At 40.5% G+C, this 24,464-nt stretch overlaps 1 protein-coding gene across 2 annotated transcripts in view; it reads left to right on the top strand.

Moving 5' to 3' along the window:
• Positions 1 to 23,180, top strand: part of LOC105279865 (histone demethylase UTY) — a 62,373-nt gene extending 39,193 nt beyond the window's left edge. Inside the window, exons 2-11 of one of the 2 annotated variants that reach the window (XM_011339938.3) lie at positions 5,163 to 5,341; positions 7,181 to 7,309; positions 12,525 to 12,708; positions 13,398 to 13,613; positions 14,535 to 14,690; positions 15,444 to 15,627; positions 15,868 to 16,176; positions 16,318 to 17,892; positions 17,984 to 18,577; positions 18,733 to 23,180. In XM_011339938.3, coding sequence (XP_011338240.1) covers positions 5,245 to 5,341; positions 7,181 to 7,309; positions 12,525 to 12,708; positions 13,398 to 13,613; positions 14,535 to 14,690; positions 15,444 to 15,627; positions 15,868 to 16,176; positions 16,318 to 17,892; positions 17,984 to 18,577; positions 18,733 to 18,987 — 3,699 coding nt within the window. In that variant the 5' untranslated portion in view covers positions 5,163 to 5,244 and the 3' untranslated portion in view covers positions 18,988 to 23,180. The remainder of the gene's footprint in view (positions 1 to 5,162; positions 5,342 to 7,180; positions 7,310 to 12,524; positions 12,709 to 13,397; positions 13,614 to 14,534; positions 14,691 to 15,443; positions 15,628 to 15,867; positions 16,177 to 16,317; positions 17,893 to 17,983; positions 18,578 to 18,732) is intronic. The other variant, XM_011339937.3, reaches the window with a different exon arrangement.
• Positions 23,181 to 24,464: the final 1,284 nt, after the last annotated feature.

Genomic DNA, 24,464 nt, shown 5'->3' with positions numbered 1-24,464 from the left:
CTCATGAAATTTATCTGATACAAGACCCGCTATTGCGTGCTAAACGATCCGACTAAGTGAATGCTGCACGTCCGTTCCACGAAAACGTGGAAATTTCACGGGGAACCTATCTGGATCAAGTTGAGCGCGTTCAAGTTGCGAGACAGTTCGCGCCGGGGAAGAAATCAAGGGATCTTTTGTCTAGGGACTCGCGCCACTCGTGTACAATGGTTACGACGTGGGTGTCGAAACTTGTCCCGCGGCGGCATAAAGCCGCGGCGATGCACACACCGCGAGGCGGGAGAATTGTACTATTCGCATTGCGTAAGAGAGAACCGCCAACATTCACGACGGCATGCATCACTGTGGACGCGCCGACACGTCGCGCATTGTACAATTGTATGTCGCGGCACGCCTCTACTCGCAGTGCGAACGTAATAATAAAATATACCGGAGGAATTTGCACACGAAAAATTCCGTTGCTCGTACAGTCGCCAGAAATGTAACACAAGTATATTTATAGCGCGATGTATAAATTATAGATATTGCGATATCGAGATATCTTTGATGACGAATGGTTCGGAGCTGTCGAATTTGACTCCAATAAATTTCTCCAATAAATATGTGTATGAAAGAATTTTTTATTTATTTTTATTTATTAAATTAAACCATGAAAATGAATGTTTCAATTTTGGAGGATGTGGAGAGGAATATTACTGAATTTTGTCAACTATACGGTCAACTATGCGTTTTACTTCCTTGGAAATTACTTGTGTACATTGACATTGTATGAAAACGATCCAGCAATTGATGAAATTTGCCGAACTGAAATGGAGTCGTGTCGCGTGGTGCAGTATAATGCAGCGTGCGTGACGCGTGTCCACTTCTCCGTGGAGGTGCGTGCGTGCACACGGTAGGCGATTAAGATAACGAAATTATAATAAGGAAGTCATTAAGGACGTTTATAGCTTACGAGGGATTTCCTCCGTGGGCGAGGAATTTAATCGATACATGTTTGTTTAACGAGATATCTCGAAATATTCACATTTATCTTTAACAGATCGGAATTATTAAAATTAACTTTTTAATTAAGATCGGGGATATTTCTTGCTTACATAGCGAAAGTACAAGCAAAAATATACATTACCTAATCTTTACGATCTTTTAATAAACGAGAGATTTGCAAATTAATTATAGTAAATATAAGAGTTTTATATATCATGACAATTATCTAAAAACACATCTGACAAGAATTTATTTAATAAGACTGCCACACATTCTTAATTGTACTGGGAGGAGATACAGTTTTATCAAATAAATCAAATTTCATTAAATTTGTATGAAACAGAGAAAGAGAGAGACTTATAACATTGAAAGGAAAATGTACAATTGTATGTGAAACATTCGATAAAAGAATTCATATCTTCCAATTCAGGCCACTTTGTGATTTTATTGATAAAGCTCATCCGAGACGAAGGAAGGTGAACGTCTCTCGTTCGTTTCCTCCTCGTATTAACCGGCCGCGGAGGAAATCGCCGACAAAACGGGCCGCGTTAACGGGTCACACTTGCGTGCGATTAATTTACGAGGTGCTAAACGGGCGGTGACTGCACGTTTGCTTGAAGGGTGCATTAAAATGCACCCTTCCCGCGTGTAACGTGCACCGCGACGCGCGCACGACGCGACGCCCATCGCCACCGCCGCCGTCGCCGTCGCCGCGTCTCTTCGTGTCAGGAAATTCGAGGCGTTGCGCGATAATGAGAAGGTCCCACTTTGCTCTCGCCACTTGGAGATTGGCCTTAACGATATCGCGGCCCTGCCGCTTCGTACGTCACGCGGCTATAACGACTCCATTTGCACCCCTTTCGTCCACGGGGAAAGAATCCCGCGCGGCAAACACGTGGGGCAAACTTTCGCCACGCGAAACTGCAATCTAGATTATGTTGACTTTTTCCGCACTTAATGTTTTCGCGTCACCGGATGCGAATTGTAATCGACTGAACAAGGAGGTGGAGGCACCTTCAAACATCTTCGTGTATCGAATAGAGAGTTCAATTTCGAACGAGAAGTTCCGGAAATGGTCTTCCTCGGCAAATTAACTTCGGTCGACTTGAGCGCGATTTAACGAGACGAGTCGGCGAGACTATCTCGATCTCGCCGTCGTTTTCTCCTTCCTCTCTCCTTTTTGTTCGACATTTCGCGTAGTCGATTATAGCACGTGCCCGTTTCGCAAGAAACGAGCGAGTCACTGACATTTCTCCTGCTCGGCGCTCGCGCGCTGGAAGTGACTCATTGTCGAAGACAACGAACCCCGAAAGGAAACGAAGCGAGTGAATGAAGCGATGAATGGGCCTCCTTATGAATGAATTTACTACCGCGCTGCTCTCTCGTGTAGATGCCAACAATGACGACAACGACGACGACAACGACGACGGCGACGGCGATGACGACGATGGCGCTCGCTTTTTCCTTCCGTTTTTACTGCTCGTTAAATTGCCGTTTATCCACTAGTGCGTCACGAGATACACAGCAGAAGTAATCCCTTTTGATGTGGAGCAGTTTCATTACCTATTTGGCTTTTTAAACTTGGCTTACTTTAAATCGATTAAAAAAAAAACTCATTAAAATAAGTTTGAACGGAAAACCTGTCGTTGACTAACAGATTCGATCTTTCTGACACGTCTTATCTACATAGAGAGAGATATAAATATAAATATGTCTTTATAAAGATATAAATATCTTTACTGCTCAATTGAGATATAAATTATTGTTGATGATCCCAAGATATCTCGGTCCGGGGACTGATTTTCTCCCCATCCGCGTGATTGCGGGGGCACGTTTTGGACAGAGGGGTGTTGGCGGTACGCGTTTTGTTTTACGAAAATGTGCAGTTTGCATTCGGTGAAAGGCGCGGCTCAGCTGTTACCACGGCGGGTTTTTTTCCAGCGCGCACGCGGGCGCGGAGATAATCGGAGGTAAAGCAGCCGCGCGCGCGCTTACGTTACGTCGTTCGCGCGTTTCATAATCGCTCGCTTAGGATAGGAAAAGTGTGCCGTAACCCCGCTCTCTGTGAAAAGTGTGTCGCGTACATGCAGCCGCTGCGCTCGCATGATATATATAACGTCGACGCACACGTGCTCGCTTCGCCGGCACGTAGACTAAAACTGGAGCGATACGGTGAGGATTATCGTGGCCCGCGTGCAAGGGCGGCATGTAAAATCGCGCGTGTGAATCGTGCCATTTCAAAGGAGATCAGAGCGACAAGCTATAGTTGCAACGCTTTACATCATACAAGTTTTTTATACATAATTTATACGTACAATTTTATATTTGTTATATCGTTATATAAAATTATGTTTTTTGTCATAATTCTTGACTACATTGCAATCGAAATTTTAGATTAAAGCACAAAGCTAAAGCATAAATATAATAATCAAAAATAAACCGTTAAAATTTGGAAAAGAGTGATGGAGGAAGGCGGAAATATAGTGCAACAATGGTGCCTCATAAGATCCACTTATAAGCTATGACCTATATACACACGACCGGCACACCGCCATCGTTTAACGGGAACGAAAGTGACGTCTGCCACGACGTTGCTCTTACCCTCGTCGTCGGCTTGGCCTGGCTGTGAATTGACATTGGCTTACGTCCAGCAGCGACGGCGCTCTGAATAAAACAGCGATCGAAAGCACGACTTGCGCAACGCTCGTGTTTCTGCAACTTTTTCCCTTCGAGTAAGAAGTAAATAGTCTGCATTTCTGTCTGCTACGGTGTATTTTGTTAATATAATATATTGGATGGTTGCACGCGCGCGCGCGCGTGTCATTTCCACATCGACGATTTCTTCATATTATTTTCAAGGAAATAAGATACAGCGATATCTGCGCGATCAAGATAATACGCAACGCTTCTCAACACGAGAGAATATGTAGTTAATTTTATTTTCATTACGTATCGAAAATTAGAAACGAGACGAATAAGATAATCAAATTATATGAAATTACATGATGCGCATTAAATAAAAAACCTTAGATTTTTTTATTAATATTCATTCTCTGTATGATAGTATCGCGTTTTATAAGCGCGAAATTCATATTTTTTTATAATAAACTGCTTTTATAACGCCATATTCAGTTTTAAAATCGTAGAGTAACGTTGCACGGATATTTTTATTATTGCATTTGGGTATTTTGGGTGATTTTTTGCGTTTTCACAGATTTATTAAAGCTCGAAAAATCGCAGGAATATTGCAAAAACTGAAACACACTGCTGAAAGTTGTATTACATATAATTTTCAGTTTTGCGAAATATGCTTTTACCAGGGGTTTGTAAGTTGGCTGTTTGATTACTATGGTTATCGTTGCCCGCTACGTTCCTTTGATTGCACGCGTATTATTCGCTTCCGGCTTTCCATATGCATCCGTGCGCGATCAATCGCCATGTATCGATCGCATCGCGCACACCGCCGGCTTGCGATATATTCGGAACAATTGTGCTGTTACGCGCATCGTCGCTCTCCCTTCCTTCCTTCCTTTCTTTCGACGGGGTCTCATGTCGCGTGACAACCGTATATGTTAACCACTTCCTGCATGTCCACCTTTGTCACATTGCGTGCATTTACGACGGTAGAATTAGGGAAGCAAGAAGGAGCGGAATATGCAACACAATCTCGTTTCGATGATCGCGACACTAACAATAATATTATGCGGAAGTAAATAATATTATCCGTCGAAATAGTTATCAAGATCTAGCAGGAAATTCTGTATTGTTATATATTTATGCATTTTAGATTTATCGTAAATTGCGGTAGCTGTATATTTTATATACTAATATTAACATATCAGTATCTGATTCGATCTTAATTACAGTCTTTGGACAATTTAAAATCGATTTTTCCTTAATGAATGTATCGATATTCCTTTCATCACTCTTCAGCTTTCAACATTATATATCTTTAACCACATATTAAAATTTTAGTGTGTACAGTTTTCCTGAAGTTAATCGAAGGAAACAATTTTATTATCTATCTGTTTTTCAAAAACTTAGTTTGTAGTGTATCATTTTTTTCAAATTGCTGGTACTAATAGTTTTCAATTAAGCAAGAAATAATTTTAGATTTTCCAAATCCATAACAGAATTGAATTAATGTATGCATGTAATGTGTCGTTTTTGTGTTTCAGGGCGGTGAAAGCATTCCAGCAGGTGCTATGGGTAGATCCAGGTTTTCCACGGGCCTGCGAGGTTCACCTACGTCTCGGCTTGATGCTGAAGGTCCACGCTGACTTCGACGCAGCCTTAAAGCACCTGACCCTCGCCCTGATCGATGCCACCACACCTGCCTCTTTTTCCAAGCTCGAGAGTAAGTAGTAAACGCGCACCCTTCACTCGTATCCGGCGTAACCCGGAAAACAGCCCGACCGACACCCCGTATATACCGCGACGCGGTCGCTCGCTCACTTTCCTCCGCGAACTTGACCGCGTTTTCCCGATACGGCGCCTGATACAGGGACAGTGGGATGACTGTGGACCGTTACCTCTATCTCAGTTGCTCCATCGTCAGTTAAACGGTCTCTTTGAAAAGATGCTTGACACTGGTCTCCAGACTTGAATCATTTAACAATAACAATTTTGTTCTTTCTCTTTCCTCATCTCCAATTACACTGTTAGTAATAAATAAAAAGTCATTCTTCGTTATGAAAATGAGAAAGAGGTTTCATTTGTAATGTGGGAGATTTCTGAATATTTTTAATTCATATTTTATATTGCATTTGTACGGATCAATGTAATAGTTTTAAATATTAAAGTTTATGTTTGTGTTAAGTTTATATTTATGTTGAAAAGAAATGATTAATGAATTATTAATAATAATTTATATATAGAATGTCTTGCATATAATTCTTGATTTTAATAAAAAAGAAATTCAGGAAGCAAACAGATTATGAAGTAATATTTTCCAATTAATTTAGATGATTATATTAGATGTACAAATAAGTTTTTGTTGCCGAATGACGCTAGAAAACACTGAATTATTCAAGCAATAGGTTTTTATTTTACAATTAGTAATATTAGCCAACTGCTTTTAGGCACATGTATGAAACTTCTATCTAATCTACAGCCATAAGATTTTTCTCTTTATTTGATGAGATATGAAAGGAGTACCATGGGCTTCCAAATCAAGGTGAAACGATCACAGGGGAACGCTACATAATTAAATCACTTGGCCTATCGGTTAGATGAAAAGAGACCATTTATTGGCCGAGGACGTCGTTAAGTCAACCTTTTTCATGACAATGTTTGGCCACATGTTGCTGCCGCGACTCAGCAAACTTTAAAGGAGCTCGAATGGGAAGTTCTGCCGCATCCGGTATACTCTCCAGACATTGCGCCTTCCGACTACCATTTGTTCCGGTCGATGCAACACGGCCTTTCTGGCACACGTTTTTGAAATCCGACTGAAAATGGGTCGATGACTTTGTTGCCTCCAAACTCGTTCTTTCCTCTCGAAAGATGGCAAAAGGACGCAGAAGGAAAATGTTTAATTAATTAAATAATTAATAATGTTGCTTCCATACATGTTCATTAATAAAGACAATTATGAAAACGATGAAAACTTATTTGTACATCTAATAATTGCGAGTAGGATTTATTCCAACAAAGTTTTTAATTTAAAAATCCCGAAAACGTTACCTGGGAATTTCTGACGAATGACGATCTACCGTTTTCTGCTGAGAGAATAATGACTCCAGATACACATCGAATGAATTCGTAAGATTTTCGTGCCGGTGAATCACATTGATGATGATCACGCTGATTCATAACTCGAAATTGCACGCTCGCGACTTGATGATTCGACGCGCGCGCTCCAAGTCACGTTCCTCCCCTTCTCCGCCGGGTACCGGGAATTTCGCGCGGGAGTGATTCCCCGCCGGAAGTCGCTCTTTTAAATAGCACTGCCGCGCGTCTCACGCGTGTTAGTCTCGCGCACGTGGTTACCGCGTTCCGATGCTTCAACGCGAAGGCATTGATTAATTGATTGGTCGGAATCAATTCTTGCACCTCTCCAACTTGATGGCTAATTCGCTGTCGACAAAGTGTATATCACGATATCGGTCGGCACAATTGATCTCTTTTTGCTGTATCGGCCATATTCGATTGTATCGGAAGATTATCAAAGAACTCTATTCTGTGTGTGTTTCAGTTAAGTTCCACATTGCTCATCTGTATGAAATACAAGGCAAATATAGGTTGGCAAAAGAACATTACGAGAGTCTACTAGATGAAAAGCCTCTACCCGAGCAATTGGGAGCTGACATTTACCGTCAACTAGGTAAGTTCTGCACTTATCTCGTCGCTAATTAGAATTCTGAATGGTTTTCTTATACACTTAGACAGATAGAAGAAGAGATTAGATTTACTCCAAAACTAGAATAGTATCATTAAAATTGTTTAAAGAGAAATTTATTAAAAAATAAAATGGAAATAACTCTCTCTCTCTCTATGATTCCCATTTCCTATTTTTTAATGCTTATCTCCTCTGTTCAATAGTTCATAATAGAGAAATAATTAATTTATTTAAAATTACTTTTTTGAAAGTTATTTTCCAATTAAACATATTTACAACTTTCACAAGTGAATGAAAGAGTAATTAATTCGAAATATTAGGGGTGTGATTTAGTTTTGAGGGTTTTTTTGCTCAAAAACGCATGTATTTAAATATGATAATGAATGAATACCTTAATCAAAATATTTTCCTTCGTTTTCTATCACTTTTTCCCATCTTTCTGGCAAGAGATGGATTCCACCACGATAAAATGACTCTTCTTTTCAGTTGATCCATTCGTCGACGAATTTTCGCACTTCTTCGAAATTATGAAAGTGTGTATCCTCTAAAGCGTGTTGCATCGACCGGAACAAATAATAATCGCATGGAGAATACGCGGGGTGCGGTAAGACTTGCCATTCAAGCTCTAATAGTGTTTGTTTCACTGATAACGCAACGTCAGGTCGAGCGTTGTCACGAAGAAGAATCACTTTCCGTCGTTTACTCGCAATTGGTGGTCGTTTTTGGTCCAATGCTTGCTTCAACTTGTACAATTGGTGTCGATAACGATCAGCCGTGACAGTCTCATGCGGATTTAACAGCCTATACCTTCTTCATCCCACCAAATACAGAGCATTACTTTTGAACCGTCAATATTGCGTCTCGGAGTGGATGTTGATGGTTCGCCTGGATTCACCCATGATTTTCTGCGTTTGGGATTATCAAAATAGATCCAATTTTCATCCCCAGTAACAATCCGAGACAAAAGACTCTTCTTTTTTTGCCTGGCAATCAACGAAATGCAAATGTTCAAATGGCACTTTCCGATAATTGATGTCGAACCCATTTCCCTTCTTTCTGAATTTTTCCCATTTCATGTAAATGTTTGGTAACTGTTGTACGATCAATATTTAATGCTCTGGCAAGTTCTGAAGTGGATTGTGTTGGATTTTCGTGCAATAATGCTTGGAAATCTGCATTTTCAAGCTTTCTTGGTTGTCCCGAGCGTTCTTTGTCCTTGACATCAGTATCAGCACTTTTAAAGCGTCTAAACCAGTATTCACACGTCTTAATTGATGGGGCAGAATCACCATAAGTTTCCACAAGAATTCTATAACCGTCAGCCGCAGTTTTCTTTTGATTAAAAAACAAAAGCAACGCATGTCGAAAATGCTAAAGAGCTTTCGGAAGTTGCATTTTTACGATGATATAAACACGGCTCTTATTGCATCTATTGCTATAATGCTACTAAATGTCATGGATAATGTCAACACTGTAAGAAACAACAGTTATCGGAAACAGCTATTGGAACAAACTGACACTACAGCCATCTGTTGCAAAACCCTCAAAACTAAATCACACTCCTAATAAACCGCCGAAGTTGTCATCGTGTCGTTGCAACTCGACTATTACTTCCGGAAATACTCTCGAGGGTCCTGTCCTTCAACTCTAGGGTGTGCTTCGATCCCCCCGTTTTCCAGCCTGTACCCCGTTATAATTCGGCAGTCTATGCACATGCGGGTCTGGGACGGAAAAAAGACAAGAGGGCGAGCGAGCGAGAGAGAGAGAGAATGAGATGGAGGGGCGCAGGGCAGGTGCGAGAGAAACAGAAGCCGTGGATAGTTTTCCCACAATCGTAGTCGCATTTTCTCTCTTTCTCTCTCCACTCCATTCACTCGGTCTCTCCTGCTCTCTCTGTCCCTCGTTCATTCACTCTCGCCCTCCCCTCGTTCGCTCGGTCGCCTCTCCGTCTCATCCCTAGCCCGCCCTAACTCAGAATAAATCAATACACGTGTCTGCCGCTACTTGGCAGAGTGCACCCGGCTCGTCATGAACCTCAGGCCGAATCCGGGAGGTTTGAAGGCGCGACGATCCAAAGGAGAAATCGCCCTTTTCGCTGGTCAAGCTGATTCAGAGATAACTCATTCTCTGGGACTACCTCTTCTCTTTTGTTATCTCTTTTGCCTTTTTCTCTTTCTCTCTTTTTTTTATTGGGAAGTGTGGGTGGCGACCGCGGGGGTTGGCGAGCGCGGTTTGCGGACTATTTACGGCGATAATGAAAACACGCTGTTCACGCTCGCGTCCCCGCAATAAAACCCCGTCTATAATAAGAGTCCCTCTTGTGCCTTCGAGGCGCTGAGTATCGTTGTTACCTTTCAAACGATGACAGGGTTACGTTGCAACGTTTAGTGGAATTAGGATTGATGACTCTTCAGGGAGAAAGAAATACGTTTGAGCTCTATCTTTTTTCTCGTAACTCGATCCTCGTTGTTGTGAAATTTTAGAACCGTTCGCATTTACTTCGCGATTTAAGACAGTTCAATTCTTTTAATAAAAATGTTATATTGTTATTGTACCGTTTCTAATAAACTTAATCGCGTAAATCGAATGCAGGCGCATGTAAGCAGGAATATAGCAAATTTTTTCTGCGATCCGCAGTTTAATATTTAAGCATTAACAGATTTTATTATTAAATTACTACTTTTTTCTTGTTGAATAATAATACTTTGCATAATTATTTACATTTTACGTAATTACTTTCGTTTGTTCCTGATTAGAATAGATTATTTTCCTTTGTGTCAAGGAATTTATAAATGGTTAAAAATATGCAAATAAGCAATAATCAGCCGTGAAAACATTTTCTTTTCAGTTGGAACAAATCGTTCTTCGAAGAAAGTTTCACGCCTCACCCATTCTAAAAGATTTTACTGCATCTTCTCGATGCAACGTTGTGCATATATCGTACTATAGAAATTTACAACCTGTTTACGACTCCTTACGTTGGTGAAACGATCTTACGATCTGTCTTGCTTCGTTTTTTTTAAGGACTTCTTTTCTAGATCTTCTTTTATCCGTCTTCCTTTTTCTTTTTTTTTGGATGAATATTTCTTCAACAAAAGACCAAAGACACGCTTTCTTCTTTTTTCTTTATTTGATACAATACGTTGCTGTCTAAATATGAAGTGGACGACGAAGGTAGAAGTTCTTAAGTTCATTTTATAGAATGTAACAATATAAGAACACAAAAATGTTTAAATGACGACTAACGTGCGCGTAGATTTTCATAACTTGAACAATTATATTAAACTTTGCAATTGCACAGGATGTAACAAATATGTCAGAATTCAGAAAGTGTATAGCGTGGATTTGGAAAATTTAGCGATTGTCAGAAAATTTTTTCTAACGAGACATTAGCTGGCGTGATTTGACTCGATTTTAATCGAGAGATCATCCTAAGATCTCAGGGCTCTTCCGGGGCCAGGTGCGCCGATTTAGAGGTAGGTCGAGCAGATTTGCGAATCAGGACGCAGCATATATGGGACGTGGCGTTTTCGAGTAGAACAGGTATGCCAGGTGAATAAATAATATGAAAGATAGACGAGCGGGCAAAGCGACGGTGCGTATCGCTACCGACAATTACTAGTGGCTGTGAATAAGGGGGAACTAGGGCAAATGGTATTCCGCGATTTCCGAAACCGGATATGCGCACCCGTCTCGGCTTAAACTAGAGTACGCCAAAAATATGTAACGAATATGAAGTGGATATGAAAGATTTGCTTTTTTAAAGAATCACGCTGGAATTACCAACTTCAGTTGTATATTTATTAAGCTATATTCATTTTTATATGCTTTTTCTGACTTTCCCGAATCTTGGTTTTAAAACACAGACCAACAATTTTACTTTGAGCAGAATTCAATGGCAATAGCAATGCATTTTTTATATCACTCTAATAATTGCTTAAAAATTAATTTTTCCTATTATTGAAGTAACATGTTCATGTTAATTGTTGAAGAATTATTAAAATTATTAATATGTCTACTGCAGAAAATATTAAAATAGTGGAGGCATAATAAAGTTAAAACAGACCCATCGAGCGAGTTAATTAACTTCACTAGTTCCCACATGGCCAGAGTTCCGCCACGTGCTCGCGTATTTACGATCGCGCATTTTAGTGTCGCGAATAATAGCTTCTTGTGACACCTCGCTTTTCCCACGACGATTAATACGTGGGGTATCAACAGGTAAACGTGTGTTGCGACAATATGAAAGTAGCGACTATAAATCGACGTCAATTACGTCAGGATTGCTCAAGAGGATTGTTATATTTCTATTCTCATTTTTGCGCAAGAAATTGGTTCTTTCTCGATCGACCGCAATTGCTATGCAATCTATCATGAATTAATTAAACAGGTACGTTATAAAGTTTGAAACTGCAATCCACGATGTCGAGCAATTTATAGAAAGCAAACGTTAAAATTGCAAACTTTTCTTCGACCATTTAAAAATTAGGTAACTTTAATTTAGGAAAATAAAATCTGGATCGACATATTAAAATATCTAATCGTTGATTTGTAGGAAATGGTAAAGTACAGATTTAATTCCATAGCAAAAATATTGACAGATGCAGTCCATCGTGCCATGCAAAATTAACTTTGGAAACGCGTGTTTTTGCTAAAGGCGTGAAAATTGCTGTTGCACATTTGTTTTCTTCGCGCTGCTATGCCTATGTTGCAGTAGGTTGTAATTCGAGACTGTGCCACTAGAAAAGGGACAGCACAGAGGGTAACAGCGAGTGTTGGGGATAGACCCTAGGCCATACCTGCGAAGACCTTCAGTTTAGTTTAAGACGTCGTCCAGCATAGAAGCATAGTAACGTGTCGAACTGGTTGCACACGTGAAAATCAAATCAGGCGGGCACATTAAGAGAAGAAAATCGCATTTGCAAGCAGTAGGAAAGAGAAGCAGTTGCGTCCGATTGCGACGAGAGTTCGCTCGAACGTACGAGCTCCCGCCGAGTCGATTGGCGAAACTACACAACGATCGTAACGAGCTTGGTTCATTGATTGCGATCAGCGGACGCAATCGCATTAGTCGATGCAATCCGCAGTTGCATTGCGATTCATTCATTTTAATATCTTCTGATCGAGATTGACGTGATCAGAGAAGTCGAGCGGGCTACTTTCTTTGAGCCACTTTAATGTAGAATTTATTGTTTTGCAGGATGGATGTTCCACGTGGTTGACTCTACAGTGTTAGGTGTGAGCAGACAGTTTAAGCAATCAGCAGCTTTGGGCTGTTTGTACAAATCTATTCAGTCGGAGCCCTCGAGCGGACAGAGTCTTTATCTTCTGGGACGATGTCTAGCTGCAAGTGGAAAAGTACATGATGCATTCCTTGCATATAGGTAATGCATGTGCAGAAATGGACACGACATTTGTACGATTCTTTGTATATTGAAATTGCAGCATGCGCGAAAGTATTCTCAATATGGAGATATAAATGGAGATGCTATTTGATCAATTGTTCAATAATTGTATTTTATTGTACTTGCACGTAATTACACTTCATATACTTTAGAATTCAGTTTTGAAAACGGTTTGACTCTCTATACAACACATGACGAGAGAAATCGATTATTGGAGATGCATGACTGCAATTTTAATAAATAGTGATGTATATAATCGAATAAAGACTATTTTATTTTGTTAAATTAAGGTGTAAAAGATTCATTGTATCTGTTAACTGGAAGACAAAGTTGCGCGGTTGGAATTAGTTACAATTAGCAATTAAAATATATAGAAAGATATATATCTCTTTAAAAAGAGAAAAATTGCTAAATAATTTTTGTTTTAATGTTAGGACTTTTTGTTCAAAATAAAACTGAATAAAGATAAATTTATTGTATGAACTTTTTTTTATTATTACTGTATTAACTTAATAAATTTATTGTAGCATTTGCGTGAAAAAATTAATTTGTTTGAAATAAGGATAGATATAAAAGATAATATCAGAATAAGTGTAACGTAGATTAAAATTTTGTGCAGAACATTAGAAAATTTTTGATTCAAAATTGAATATATTTTTTGTGCGTAGAAATTCCGTCGAAAAATCGGAAGGAAATGCTGACACGTGGTGCAGTATAGGGGTTCTCTACCAGCAGCAGAATCAGCCTATGGATGCATTGCAAGCATACATTTGTGCGGTGCAACTGGACAAATCACACTCGGCTGCTTGGACCAATCTGGGCATACTGTACGAAAGCGTTAGCCAACCGAAAGACGCTCTGGCCTGTTACGTCAACGCAGCCAGGTAAATTACATGGCACATAAGTCCAATAATACTGCGTGTAATAATAGCACTGTACTTACTAAAATAGCTAAACTGTTCTTATATATAACGTTTCTTATATAGAAGTTGCTATAAATTAAAACATCATAAATATATTTATAAATGTTTTCATATTAATATTGTTTTTCTCTTCTTTAGTACTGGCAATTACATCTCTTTTCCTGTGTCATTAATAATTTAATATGATTATATTAAAGTATAAGTAGAGCGCGGTGGTCTAATGAGTAAAGAATTGATCTACCAACCAGATGACCCAGGTTCAATGCTCGACAGGAGTATAATATTTTGTACTATTTTCTATCAAAAATTCAAACTCTGGGTCCGCCCAGGCCAAAAAGGAAAATGACTCATCAGTCAGGCACTCATTTTCGTTTTTAGCCTTCACTGAGGAAAAGTCAGAACATAGCGACCACACTATCTCTCTTGCGTACCGAATGGTCTCATAAAACAAGTTTCTTTACCGTATCTATCCCCAGGCTTTATCAGGCTGTTGTGCGATTGCTTTTTTCTTTTTTTTTAAATATATAAGTAAGAATAGAAAGCAATATGATGAATTATAATTATTTATTGTATTCTCGTCAATCTATTGGTATTGCTTTCATTTCACCTTTTACCTCCAAGGTAGACTAATCTAATTATTATAATCTAATCTAATTACTTTTTAGGATCATTTATGTTATCCTGTTATCTTTTATATATCTCCTCTCATCATATCTGCACTTTCATGCCCCATAGTAATCGTAATAATATTTTATCCAAGAATGATCAGCACCTATAAGTCAAAGATCAGGTTTATGTTTGACGAAAAATTTAAAAGCTTACTTGGTGATTACAGTGAGTCTTTGATAAATTTGACATGAATTTTTTTTATGTTTTACACAGAGGAAATACCAACACAGCAAATTGCACAGGCCCACTGGTGGGTCTTGGCGGCGTCAAGTCCGGTGGCAACAACCCGATGAACCCGTCCCTTCAACAGCGCATCAATTTTCTGCAGAGTCATCTAAGTCAAGCACCAATGCCTTCCGTCGCTACCAAGTGAGTTGTCGTCGAACAGTCGAATTACAATTTCGTTACGAGCTCATTTAAAAATTTTACGTTATATATATATATATATACATATATATAAAATTCGAATTAAAGCCTATATATATCGCTAATAAATTATTAAATAGTAAAACCTCTTTATTATTTACTGAAAAGCACGAAAGCAACCATTCAGTGGTCAGTAAACAGTGGATCCTTTAATAATTATAAATTTGATTGGCTTAATGTTAAAATTTTACATCACGAAAAGTATATTAAAAAAAGAGAAATCGCGAAAATGTTCTACATTAAAAGGGAGTCTAATTCGATCAACAAAGGATCTTACAAAAGGACACGGATAGCTTGCCTGCTATTTTGATACAATTTTAAAAACACATGATTTCACCTTGCTGACAGTTATTTGACTGCTACGGTGCTTTACAGACGTACCTTTTGTAAGTCTTCGACTATCTAAGACATTAAGCGATCTTCTGCCAGTATGTGAGTAAAAATAATTGCGTACATGCATCTTATTAAACAATAATTTTATTTTTTAATTTTGACTTTTAGAGAATGACTTTTTGACATAATTATATGATTTCCACATTTGATAAGGACCAAAATTAATGATCGAAACGTTGTGTTTTGATTTATTCGGTTTATGCTGGTTAGGTCAATAATAAAGAGGTTTTCAGTCGTTAATCCTGTTTCTCTTGCTTAAAAACTTACCATTCTTCTAACTTACCGTTCTCTCTTTTTTTTCAGGAGGCGGCAATTGCCGTCGATCGAAGAGGCTTGGAATCTACCGATAAGCGCAGAGATGTCTAGTCGGCAACAGCAGCAACAGCAACAACCTGGTGGACCCTCGTACAACAAGTATGGTGTCACACCGACTGGTCCGCCACCACCTTATCCTCAAACTCAAGGACAGCCTGCCAAACGATTTAAAGTAAGGGAATATATTCGAGTGGAATTAAACATTTTTAAAAAGTGCTTACAATTTTATAATATGTTCTTCTATCTCAAATTGTTATATAAATGCTGTATGAATATAGTAAATTCTGCAAATAGAATTACAAATTATTTTGATAGTTAAGAAAGAAGAAATGACATATATATAAATGATAAATAAGAGTAGATATCTCAGCTGATATTAATAACTAATTAAATTTTTCTCACATCTATCTAGAATGATGATACAATATCGGCGCCACAGCAACGGCCACCAATATTCATGTCGTCACAGCAGCTGCAAATGCTGCACTTCCTACAGCAGAATTCAAACAATCTGACAGCGCAGCAACAGACTCTTCTCGTGCAACTGCAGCAACAGTACCGCGCAATGCAACAACATCAGCAACAGATCAGATTGCAACAGCAGCAGGCGGCTCAGCGAGGCCTCAGACCGGGCCAGCCGGGTTATCCCGCTGCTTATACTGGCCAGACTCTTGGTCAATCATCGGGGGTTATCAAGAATTACGGAATCCCGCAGCAACCGGTAAATGTTCGTCTTAGTAAATTTTACTTAAAAAATCTTGGACTTTTGGAGAAGTTTATTTTTATTTCAAACTGGCGAACTGATGGCACGGAAGCGAACGAGCCAATCAATATTTATAATCGTTTAAATTACTGTTTACAGTTGCAACAAGGAGGTACCGTCGCTTTGCAAACCGGGTTCTCCGACAGCAATATCGGATACAATACAGCGGCGACCGGAAACACCACGCAGACACCAGGAATGCCTTACAAATCCGCCTCCGATCCCACTTATCCGCCTCAGAGGCCACAAATTGCTGGCAGCGCCCAATACGGGGGCCAATTTCAGCAACAGGCAAACCAGTTCGTCGCACAGGGATACAACACGCAGTCGTCAACAACTAGTGGGTATCCGGAAAGTTCTGCAGCGGCTGCAGCGGCGAACAAGGACAACCTGGGCGTAACGGATCAGGAATTACAGGAGCTTTTGTCAGAGAAAGGTATCATAGCTACATCGCTGGCGGAGGATATACTTAAGCACTTCGGTTCCGAAGATCTCGATACTGTCGTCAAAGAAGAACCATCTGCCGGCGGTGCAGTCATGAACGACAATGGCACGCTGAGTTCTGGTCCATTTTCGCCGTCGAATCTCGAGGAGACTGCAGCGACGGAGGGCAAAGCGAAGAAGGCGGAGAAGCTAGAGGAAGCGTCCCAATTGACACAGTCGAAATCCACTACGGAAGCGATGACTGCAGCCATGACGACGATCGCGACGACAACGGTGACGACAGTGGCCGACACAACAACGGTAAAATCCGAGGCGACGACGGCCACGACGACGACGACCACGACGACGACCACGACGACGAGTAGACAAGACGTATCGACGGCCAACATCTCCAAAGCGGAACCGATGGCGAACCTAAAACTCGAGTCGCTGTGTGAGTCACAGCCGGAGCAAGAATTAAGCATCGATATGGACGCTCGAACAATCATAGAGGCGTGCAAAGGTCAAGGATTGAAAGGTGTGCCGAACTGTTCGATACTAAGCGATCGTTCGCCACCACCTGCGCCGCCGGATCCGCCTAGTCAACGCCTAACGAAGGAGCAACTGCTGCCACCCACTCCGAGCGTCTATCTGGAGAATAAAAAGGACGCGTTCGGCCCTCAGCTGCAGGAATTCTGTTTGAAGCATCCTATCGCGGTGATACGCGGACTTGCAGCCGCGCTTAAGCTCGATTTGGGTCTGTTCTCGACGAAAACTCTGGTCGAGGCAAATCCGGACCACAGTGTTGAGGTGCGATCGCAGATACAGCAGACCAGCGAGGAGAACTGGGACCCGACTCTTAACAAGAAGGTTTGGAACTGCATCAGTCATCGCAGCCACACTACGATAGCTAAATACGCCCAGTACCAGGCGTCGAGCTTTCAGGAGAGCTTGAAAGAGGAGAAAGCTCAGGGCGTGCACGCGTCCAATTTATCCGACTCGGATTCGAAAGACAGCACGGGTCAAACAGTCAGACGAAAGAAGAATACCTTTGGTCTGACTGGTCGACCAGGTGCCAAAATGTTACGCTTTGGTACCAATGTCGATTTATCAGACGAACGGAAGTGGAAGCCGCAATTGCAAGAATTGATGAAGTTACCAGCGTTTGCTAGGGTGATATCGGCCGGTAATATGCTCAGTCACGTGGGTCACGTGATCTTGGGGATGAATACCGTTCAGTTATACATGAAGGTATATAATCGAACAGTTTATAGCAGAAAAGATGTCCTATGTTGTTCGAAGAATATTTTTTATCTAACTTACGTGATCGGTCTCCTTTCAGGTACCCGGCAGCAGAACGCCTGGTCACCAAGAGAACAACAATTTCTGTTCCATCAACATTAACATCGGACCGGGCGACTGCGAGTGGTTCGCCGTGCCGGACGCTTACTGGGGCGTCATATGCTCGCTTTGCGAGCGTAACGGCATCGGTTATCTTCACGGTAGCTGGTGGCCGAATCTAGATGATTTGTACGAGGAGAACATCCCGGTATACAGGTTCCATCAGCGTCCGGGTGATCTTGTCTGGGTGAATGCTGGCTGTGTACACTGGGTGCAGGCAGTCGGTTGGTGTAACAACATCGCGTGGAACGTTGGCCCGCTCACCGCCAGGCAGTATCAGCTCGCGATCGAGCGTTATGAATGGAACAAGTTGCAGTCATTTAAATCGATCGTGCCGATGGTGCACCTCTCGTGGAACTTGGCTCGCAATATTAAAGTATCCGATCCGCGACTATTCGAACTCATTAAAAACTGCCTGCTCAGGACGATGCGGCAATACTGTCTCATATTGGAGTTTGTGAAAAGCAAAGGCGTAGAAGTACGCTTCCACGGTCGTGGTAAAAATGAAGCTTCACATTACTGCGGCCAATGCGAGGTACGTTTTTCTCCTGTTCTTCAATCCGTTTTATCATTGTCTATTCATCTGCGCTTATCAAATGTAACGTTGAAGAAGATCATCTTGAAGCCGTTAAGCGTATAATTATTTTTCGTTAAAGAAATTGAAAAAAGAAACTCGTTGGTCTCTTGCAGATTGAAGTGTTCAACATTTTGTTCATCCGTGAACAAGAGAAGCGTCATGTTGTGCATTGCATGGATTGCGCACGCAAACAATCTCCTTCATTGGAGGGATTCGTCTGTCTTGAGGAGTACCGTATGCGTGACCTAATGGACGTCTACGACGGATTCACTTTGTACACATCGCAAGCTGCCGCCACTTCCACCGCGTCATCATCATCAGCACTATCTACGTCGTCGCAGGTGCAAGGCAGCGGCCATTCCTCCTGAGGTTACATGCAGCACAGATATTTGGACTTCCTGGGAACGTTGCAACAGCAATAGAGGCAACCGTCGTTACCGTCCGGGTAGTTTGAATTCTGTGTTGTTACTTTTGACAATGAGAAACGAGAAGACACTTTTTACGATAAGCATTATTATCCATGTACCTGAGAGCTACTCGAAGAGGGCCGGGACCGGCTCCTTGAGAGCTCCTTTTATAGGCGGTTTGTCCGTAAACGTACCGAGTGAAACGTGTAAAACGTGTGATACAGTAGTAAACTTTCTCAACGAATATTTTCGCAAATTTTCGCAAATAGGGATATTCGCTGAGCTGATTTAATAAACTACATTGATTGACATCTGGTAAATTTTAGGAAACAAGTTTTTTCGGAAATTGCTGATAGAGTACTTGTGCCATACTTAGCACAATTAAGTAAAAGTGCAAGTAAAACACTTTCTATGATGCCCTACAATCTGCGTCCCTTTTCTTTCCGCGAAAACGAAAACTCATCCAGGCATCAGTCGATCAGACGTTTTACACGTTTTATTCCGTATGTCGCGTGCGTACTTCTATCTCAATTGGTGTGTGGTAGTTTTTATTGTGTATTATATACTATAATACACCTGGACTGTTCATCAGTAGGGACGTGATTATTGTGACAGAGCCTCGTGAGCCGGTCCCGAAGGAGAGAGAGGGACTAGAAAGAAGGGGAGTCCTCGGTGGTCACGAGGATCGATTCGCGTTGTCTGCGGCTCGCTCGCTCGTTAGTTAGCGCCGTTTTTCCTTTTGTACAAATCTAGTTCGCTTAAAAAGAGAGGAATCGCCACCTGAACATTCTTTCTGTAAATACACAACGGTGACCGCGATTTTCTTAACATAGCTCTCGGGTATTGGCTAGATAGAGAAAGACTGTTTTCAACTGTCAGGAGACATAATAGCGTGATAATCAGCCCGCAGCCATCGTCATGCGACTATTCCCGTTTTGACGTTTCGGATAATTGATGTGATCAGGTTGTCCTCGTCATTATTGTTATTGTAATTCATAATTGCGTGACTCGTGATTATAATATCGAGATTAATGAATATCGCATCGTGAAATGTTTTATTTGATCGCGAAATTGGAATTTTATGTCTGAATTTCGTTTCTCGTCTTTATTTTTTTTTGTGATTAATTCTGTATAAAAGACTATTGACGCGGTAACGTTACTCACTGCCACTTACGAAGATATGCAGATAGCAAGGGAGACTCGTCCTTTTACTGTACGTATTAATGATTGCACGAGGACGAACGACCGCCCATCGTTAACTAATCGTTATTAGAAAAATATAAAGGCACACTACTGCCCTACGTGGAACTGCTCAAATCATTTGTATTATACATTTTTCTATTTGAATCGAATCGAGATTAAGTGGAAATTAAATGAAAATTAGCGAGGGTGTGTTGCTAGAGAGTAGAATAATCTCTACTGCCAATTGTACACGTCTCCCATTCAATGAGACGTGACGTTTAACTCTCGAGTACAGATGTGTGGCTTTTAGCGAGATGCCGATACGCTTCATCTCTAGAAATCCGATAATTTTTATTGGTTGGTGTATTGTAAAAATTTAGTAAAAAAAAGTAATGAACGTGTATATATCAATGAAGGCTAGAGAATGGAGGCTAGAGATCTAATGATCCAAGGATCTAATGAAAGAGATCGAGATGTAAACATGATCTGAAAGAAAGTACATGTCTGTACTTTTGGGTTGAGCGTATCTGAAATTTTCTCTATTCACTTTGTCGCGTTATGTTCTATCTTGTATCATTTTGTGTTTATGCAATTTTATATGTAAATGTGTTTACGTACAAAGATATTGTCGCGCGAACGAAATTTATGCAGTCTCGGTTAGCGATTCGCGTGGGTGTAGACGTTACACGCAGGGCGATGACGCGTGGCATGAAACGAGGGAGCGAGAAGTAAAAATTCTGGATAGAGCGAGATAGGGAAGATAAATGGAACGCGGAAAATGGGAGATGCGAGAGCTTCTGTTCATCAGGTAAATTGTATTTTAAGAGAACAAATGTACCTTCACTCACAGTCTCGTCAATTGATCACGGCGTTCGTAGCCGCCACTACGTGCCAGAGCGCTTATGTACCGCCATCCTATACGTTAACGCGATTCGAGGAAATCGAGGATTAAAGGTGGCATCCATTCGTCTCGTACCAGACAAGTGCAAAACAAACAAATCAGTGAAGGCAGGACGCTCATCTTTCTTTCCCGCTGACCGAGTCGAATCTTGACGTCAATAGCGAAAACTTGTTAATTCTTTTTTCACTAATGTAAGTAGCACCGAAGTACATCATCATTGTATTTGATAATGAAGTTAATAGAATGCCAAAAAATAATTTAGAAAGAAAAGTACATTCCTGTTACAAATTGTCAATATCGTGTACTATATGACAGTCTCAACAAATCTGGAGCAGAAAAGAATTCGTTTCTCACTTCTGACATGATTGGTGAACGCGGTGAGAAGTCGATACACATAGTAATTTTCTCATTCAGTGGATGGATCCACCTTCAATCCTCAACACGTCGATCCCTGTTAACGAATCACGCGAGGGGGAAAAAAATTTACTTCCGCGAGCATGTTGCAAGAAGGGGGGCGGAAGAAGGAAAAAAAAGTAGTTAGCTCTTTGCGTCACAAGAAAGGATCATCCGCAGAAGTGATGTATTTTTGAATATCTAGAAGCGCTAGTTCCACCGAATCAGTAGTTTCGACGAGTTAAACGAGAGGAGAATTTTCTACGTTGCTGTGCACCACACGAGTCGTAAATGCTTTGATGAATTCGCTAAACTGATGCGTCAAAGACGCCTTGTGTCTCATAATTTAACGCTTCGCCTAGACACCGATGTGCGCCTTAACCGACTTTGAAAATATTTTGCAAATGACAAGCCGCACAGAAGCCGCTCGAAAAACTTTCAAAGAATCCCGATCGATCGCAAAAGGCATTAAAAACGGAATTTCATAACAAAGACAGTTGAAGAAATCGAGAAAATAAGAGAGATGCTTTCATCCTCCCTTAATATTCTTCAAACTTTAGCTTTCGTAAAGGATTTCTGCAATTGCCACGATATTGTGTGCATTTCTCATAGACGTACATTTTGTTGAAATTGACTGTCAGTTATTATCGCACGTCGGTTCTAGCGAATATCAAGAAGTGCTTACAACTGGTGTACACAATAACGACGACCACACACGGGACGCTTCCGGACGAAATGTAGGAAAAATATAATAATCCACTACGAGCCCGCGATACGGAAATCCATGGTAGAACACCTTTGTTAGAGAGAGGGAGGAAAAGGGGGGTAGTAAAACAGCTCTGTTTCTCTTGTACGTTTTAAATCATACAAATAAATACATGCACACAGACACATATACACATCCACACAAAGCACGCAATATGATCTCAACGCTTTGCACGACGCCGGCGGAAAGAGGAAAGTGATATCAATTGTATTGTTGCGTATTATTGCTCCGCCGGCAGCCGCAAGTTCCGAACTGACTCGACATCTTTCGCGCGATTAATGCTAATCCGTAAAATTATATATATACATATTATAAATAAATATATATATATAATGTAAAGGATAAGGATTTAGATAAATTCACAGGGAGGCTCGCAAACTTCTCTTCTTCTGATTAAAGAAGCGAGACCGGAGAAACACGTGTTCGTGTCCGCGCGACATAATTGCGCCTCGTGTGCGCGTTTGTTCGATATTTTCGATATTATAAATTAACGCGCGGAAATTGGGGTGAACGTCGCGACGCATGCTACTCCCTCTCATCGCCACGACTTGGCGATCCGCTCTCTTCGATTGCAACCCTTACAAAAATTCACACCGGACTTAGAATTTTCTGGATTTAGTTTTGTCCTCTTGCGTGAAGAAGAGTAAGACGATATTCGGGAGAAGAGAATTCAAGCCAGTGTACAAACCAATTTAAGCGTTCGCAATAAGCGCACCGTGTACACACACTTAGCAAACATACGTACATAACTGACACAACACACACATAAATTAACGCTGACGATCTTTAATTGTCCATGGACCATAATGCGACTTTTGAGTAAAAAAAATCGTGAGACTGGCTCCTGAAAAGCGGGTATTTCTTCTCGGGGAAAGTTTCGTCCATGGAGGATTAAATCGGTCTGGAAGAACAGGACGAGGAAAATCGGGAAAAAGAAAGCACATGAGAGCATATTTTCGCTATAAACTGCTACTACTATTATATTATTACTAATTTAAGTTGTACACCATAATGAACCGAGCAGATCAGACGAGAACTTATTTTTGGTCCGTGAGACATAATATAGCGAGATAATATTTTTCTCATCAATCCACTCGTATGCATGCGTGCGCGTGTGTATACGAACAGATCTGTATAAAGAGGCGTAATGTTATATATAAATATACATAGCGAGCCATTAAATATATATATATATATAAATATATAAATATATAAATATATATACATAGCTAGCAATCGCGCATAGGTATACATGTGTATAGCTTTTGAGAAGGAATGGCTGAACACTACGTCGCTGTAAGCTGTATTTCTTAACGACACAACAACGTGAAAACGTTCACTGCCAAATTGTGATAAGCGTGAGGATCCCACCTTTTAAGCCAGGAGCGTTTTCTTGACTTCTGATCGCATTGACCAATCGTTTCCGCCCCCCTTCCTCACTCCCCACGATCACCCACATTACAATCATCATCTCTTCCCCCTCATCCACTTAATAATAATGATAAATAGTTACCGCGCATCCAATCCGATCATAGTCATCTATTTTTTCTTAATAAATGAAGCTAGACTAATTTAGATGAATGAGAGAAAGAAAGAGAGAGAGTGAAAGAAAGAGAAGTTAGTCTCGACCAATGCAGCTAGAAACGAAGGAAACCGCTCTCCTATTTTAAGCGCCATAATACGATGGCCGTATTTTAAACTACAGACAGATATTGTAGATCGAAGCGATATTTTTAAACAGGGCACGTTTTACTATCGACAGAAAGAGAGGTAGAGAGGAAATGAAAAAAAAAGAGAAGAAAACAAGTATCATCCGGACCGCCTTTTTAGCGCTCTTCTAATTGTATGTTCATTACGTGTACAGTGCCTTTGTATCTTAAAAGAGACAGGTCCCCTTCGTCCCTCGAAAAAGCACCTGCGCAATTACGAGCAAAATTTTCCGAGCACCCTCGGCAGGAGAAAAATTACTTCTGTTAACCCGTTAATAAGGCCGATGATTATAATGCAAGGAATTTCTAATAAATTATTTATATTTTGTACAAATTTCAAATTAAATGCTAAGGAAAACTTGATCATTTATATACAAATTTGTCAAATAACGAAGATTATTTATGTCGATGTATATAAATTATGTCGATAAATAGTTTAAATTAAATAGTTAATCTTTGATAGTTTAATAATAATTTGGAAGTTGAT

The sequence above is a fragment of the Ooceraea biroi genome, chromosome 7 (genome assembly GCF_003672135.1).
Source record: "Ooceraea biroi isolate clonal line C1 chromosome 7, Obir_v5.4, whole genome shotgun sequence".
NCBI classification, from domain to species: domain Eukaryota; kingdom Metazoa; phylum Arthropoda; class Insecta; order Hymenoptera; family Formicidae; genus Ooceraea; species Ooceraea biroi.
This window is presented reverse-complemented; position numbering and strand designations above follow the sequence as displayed.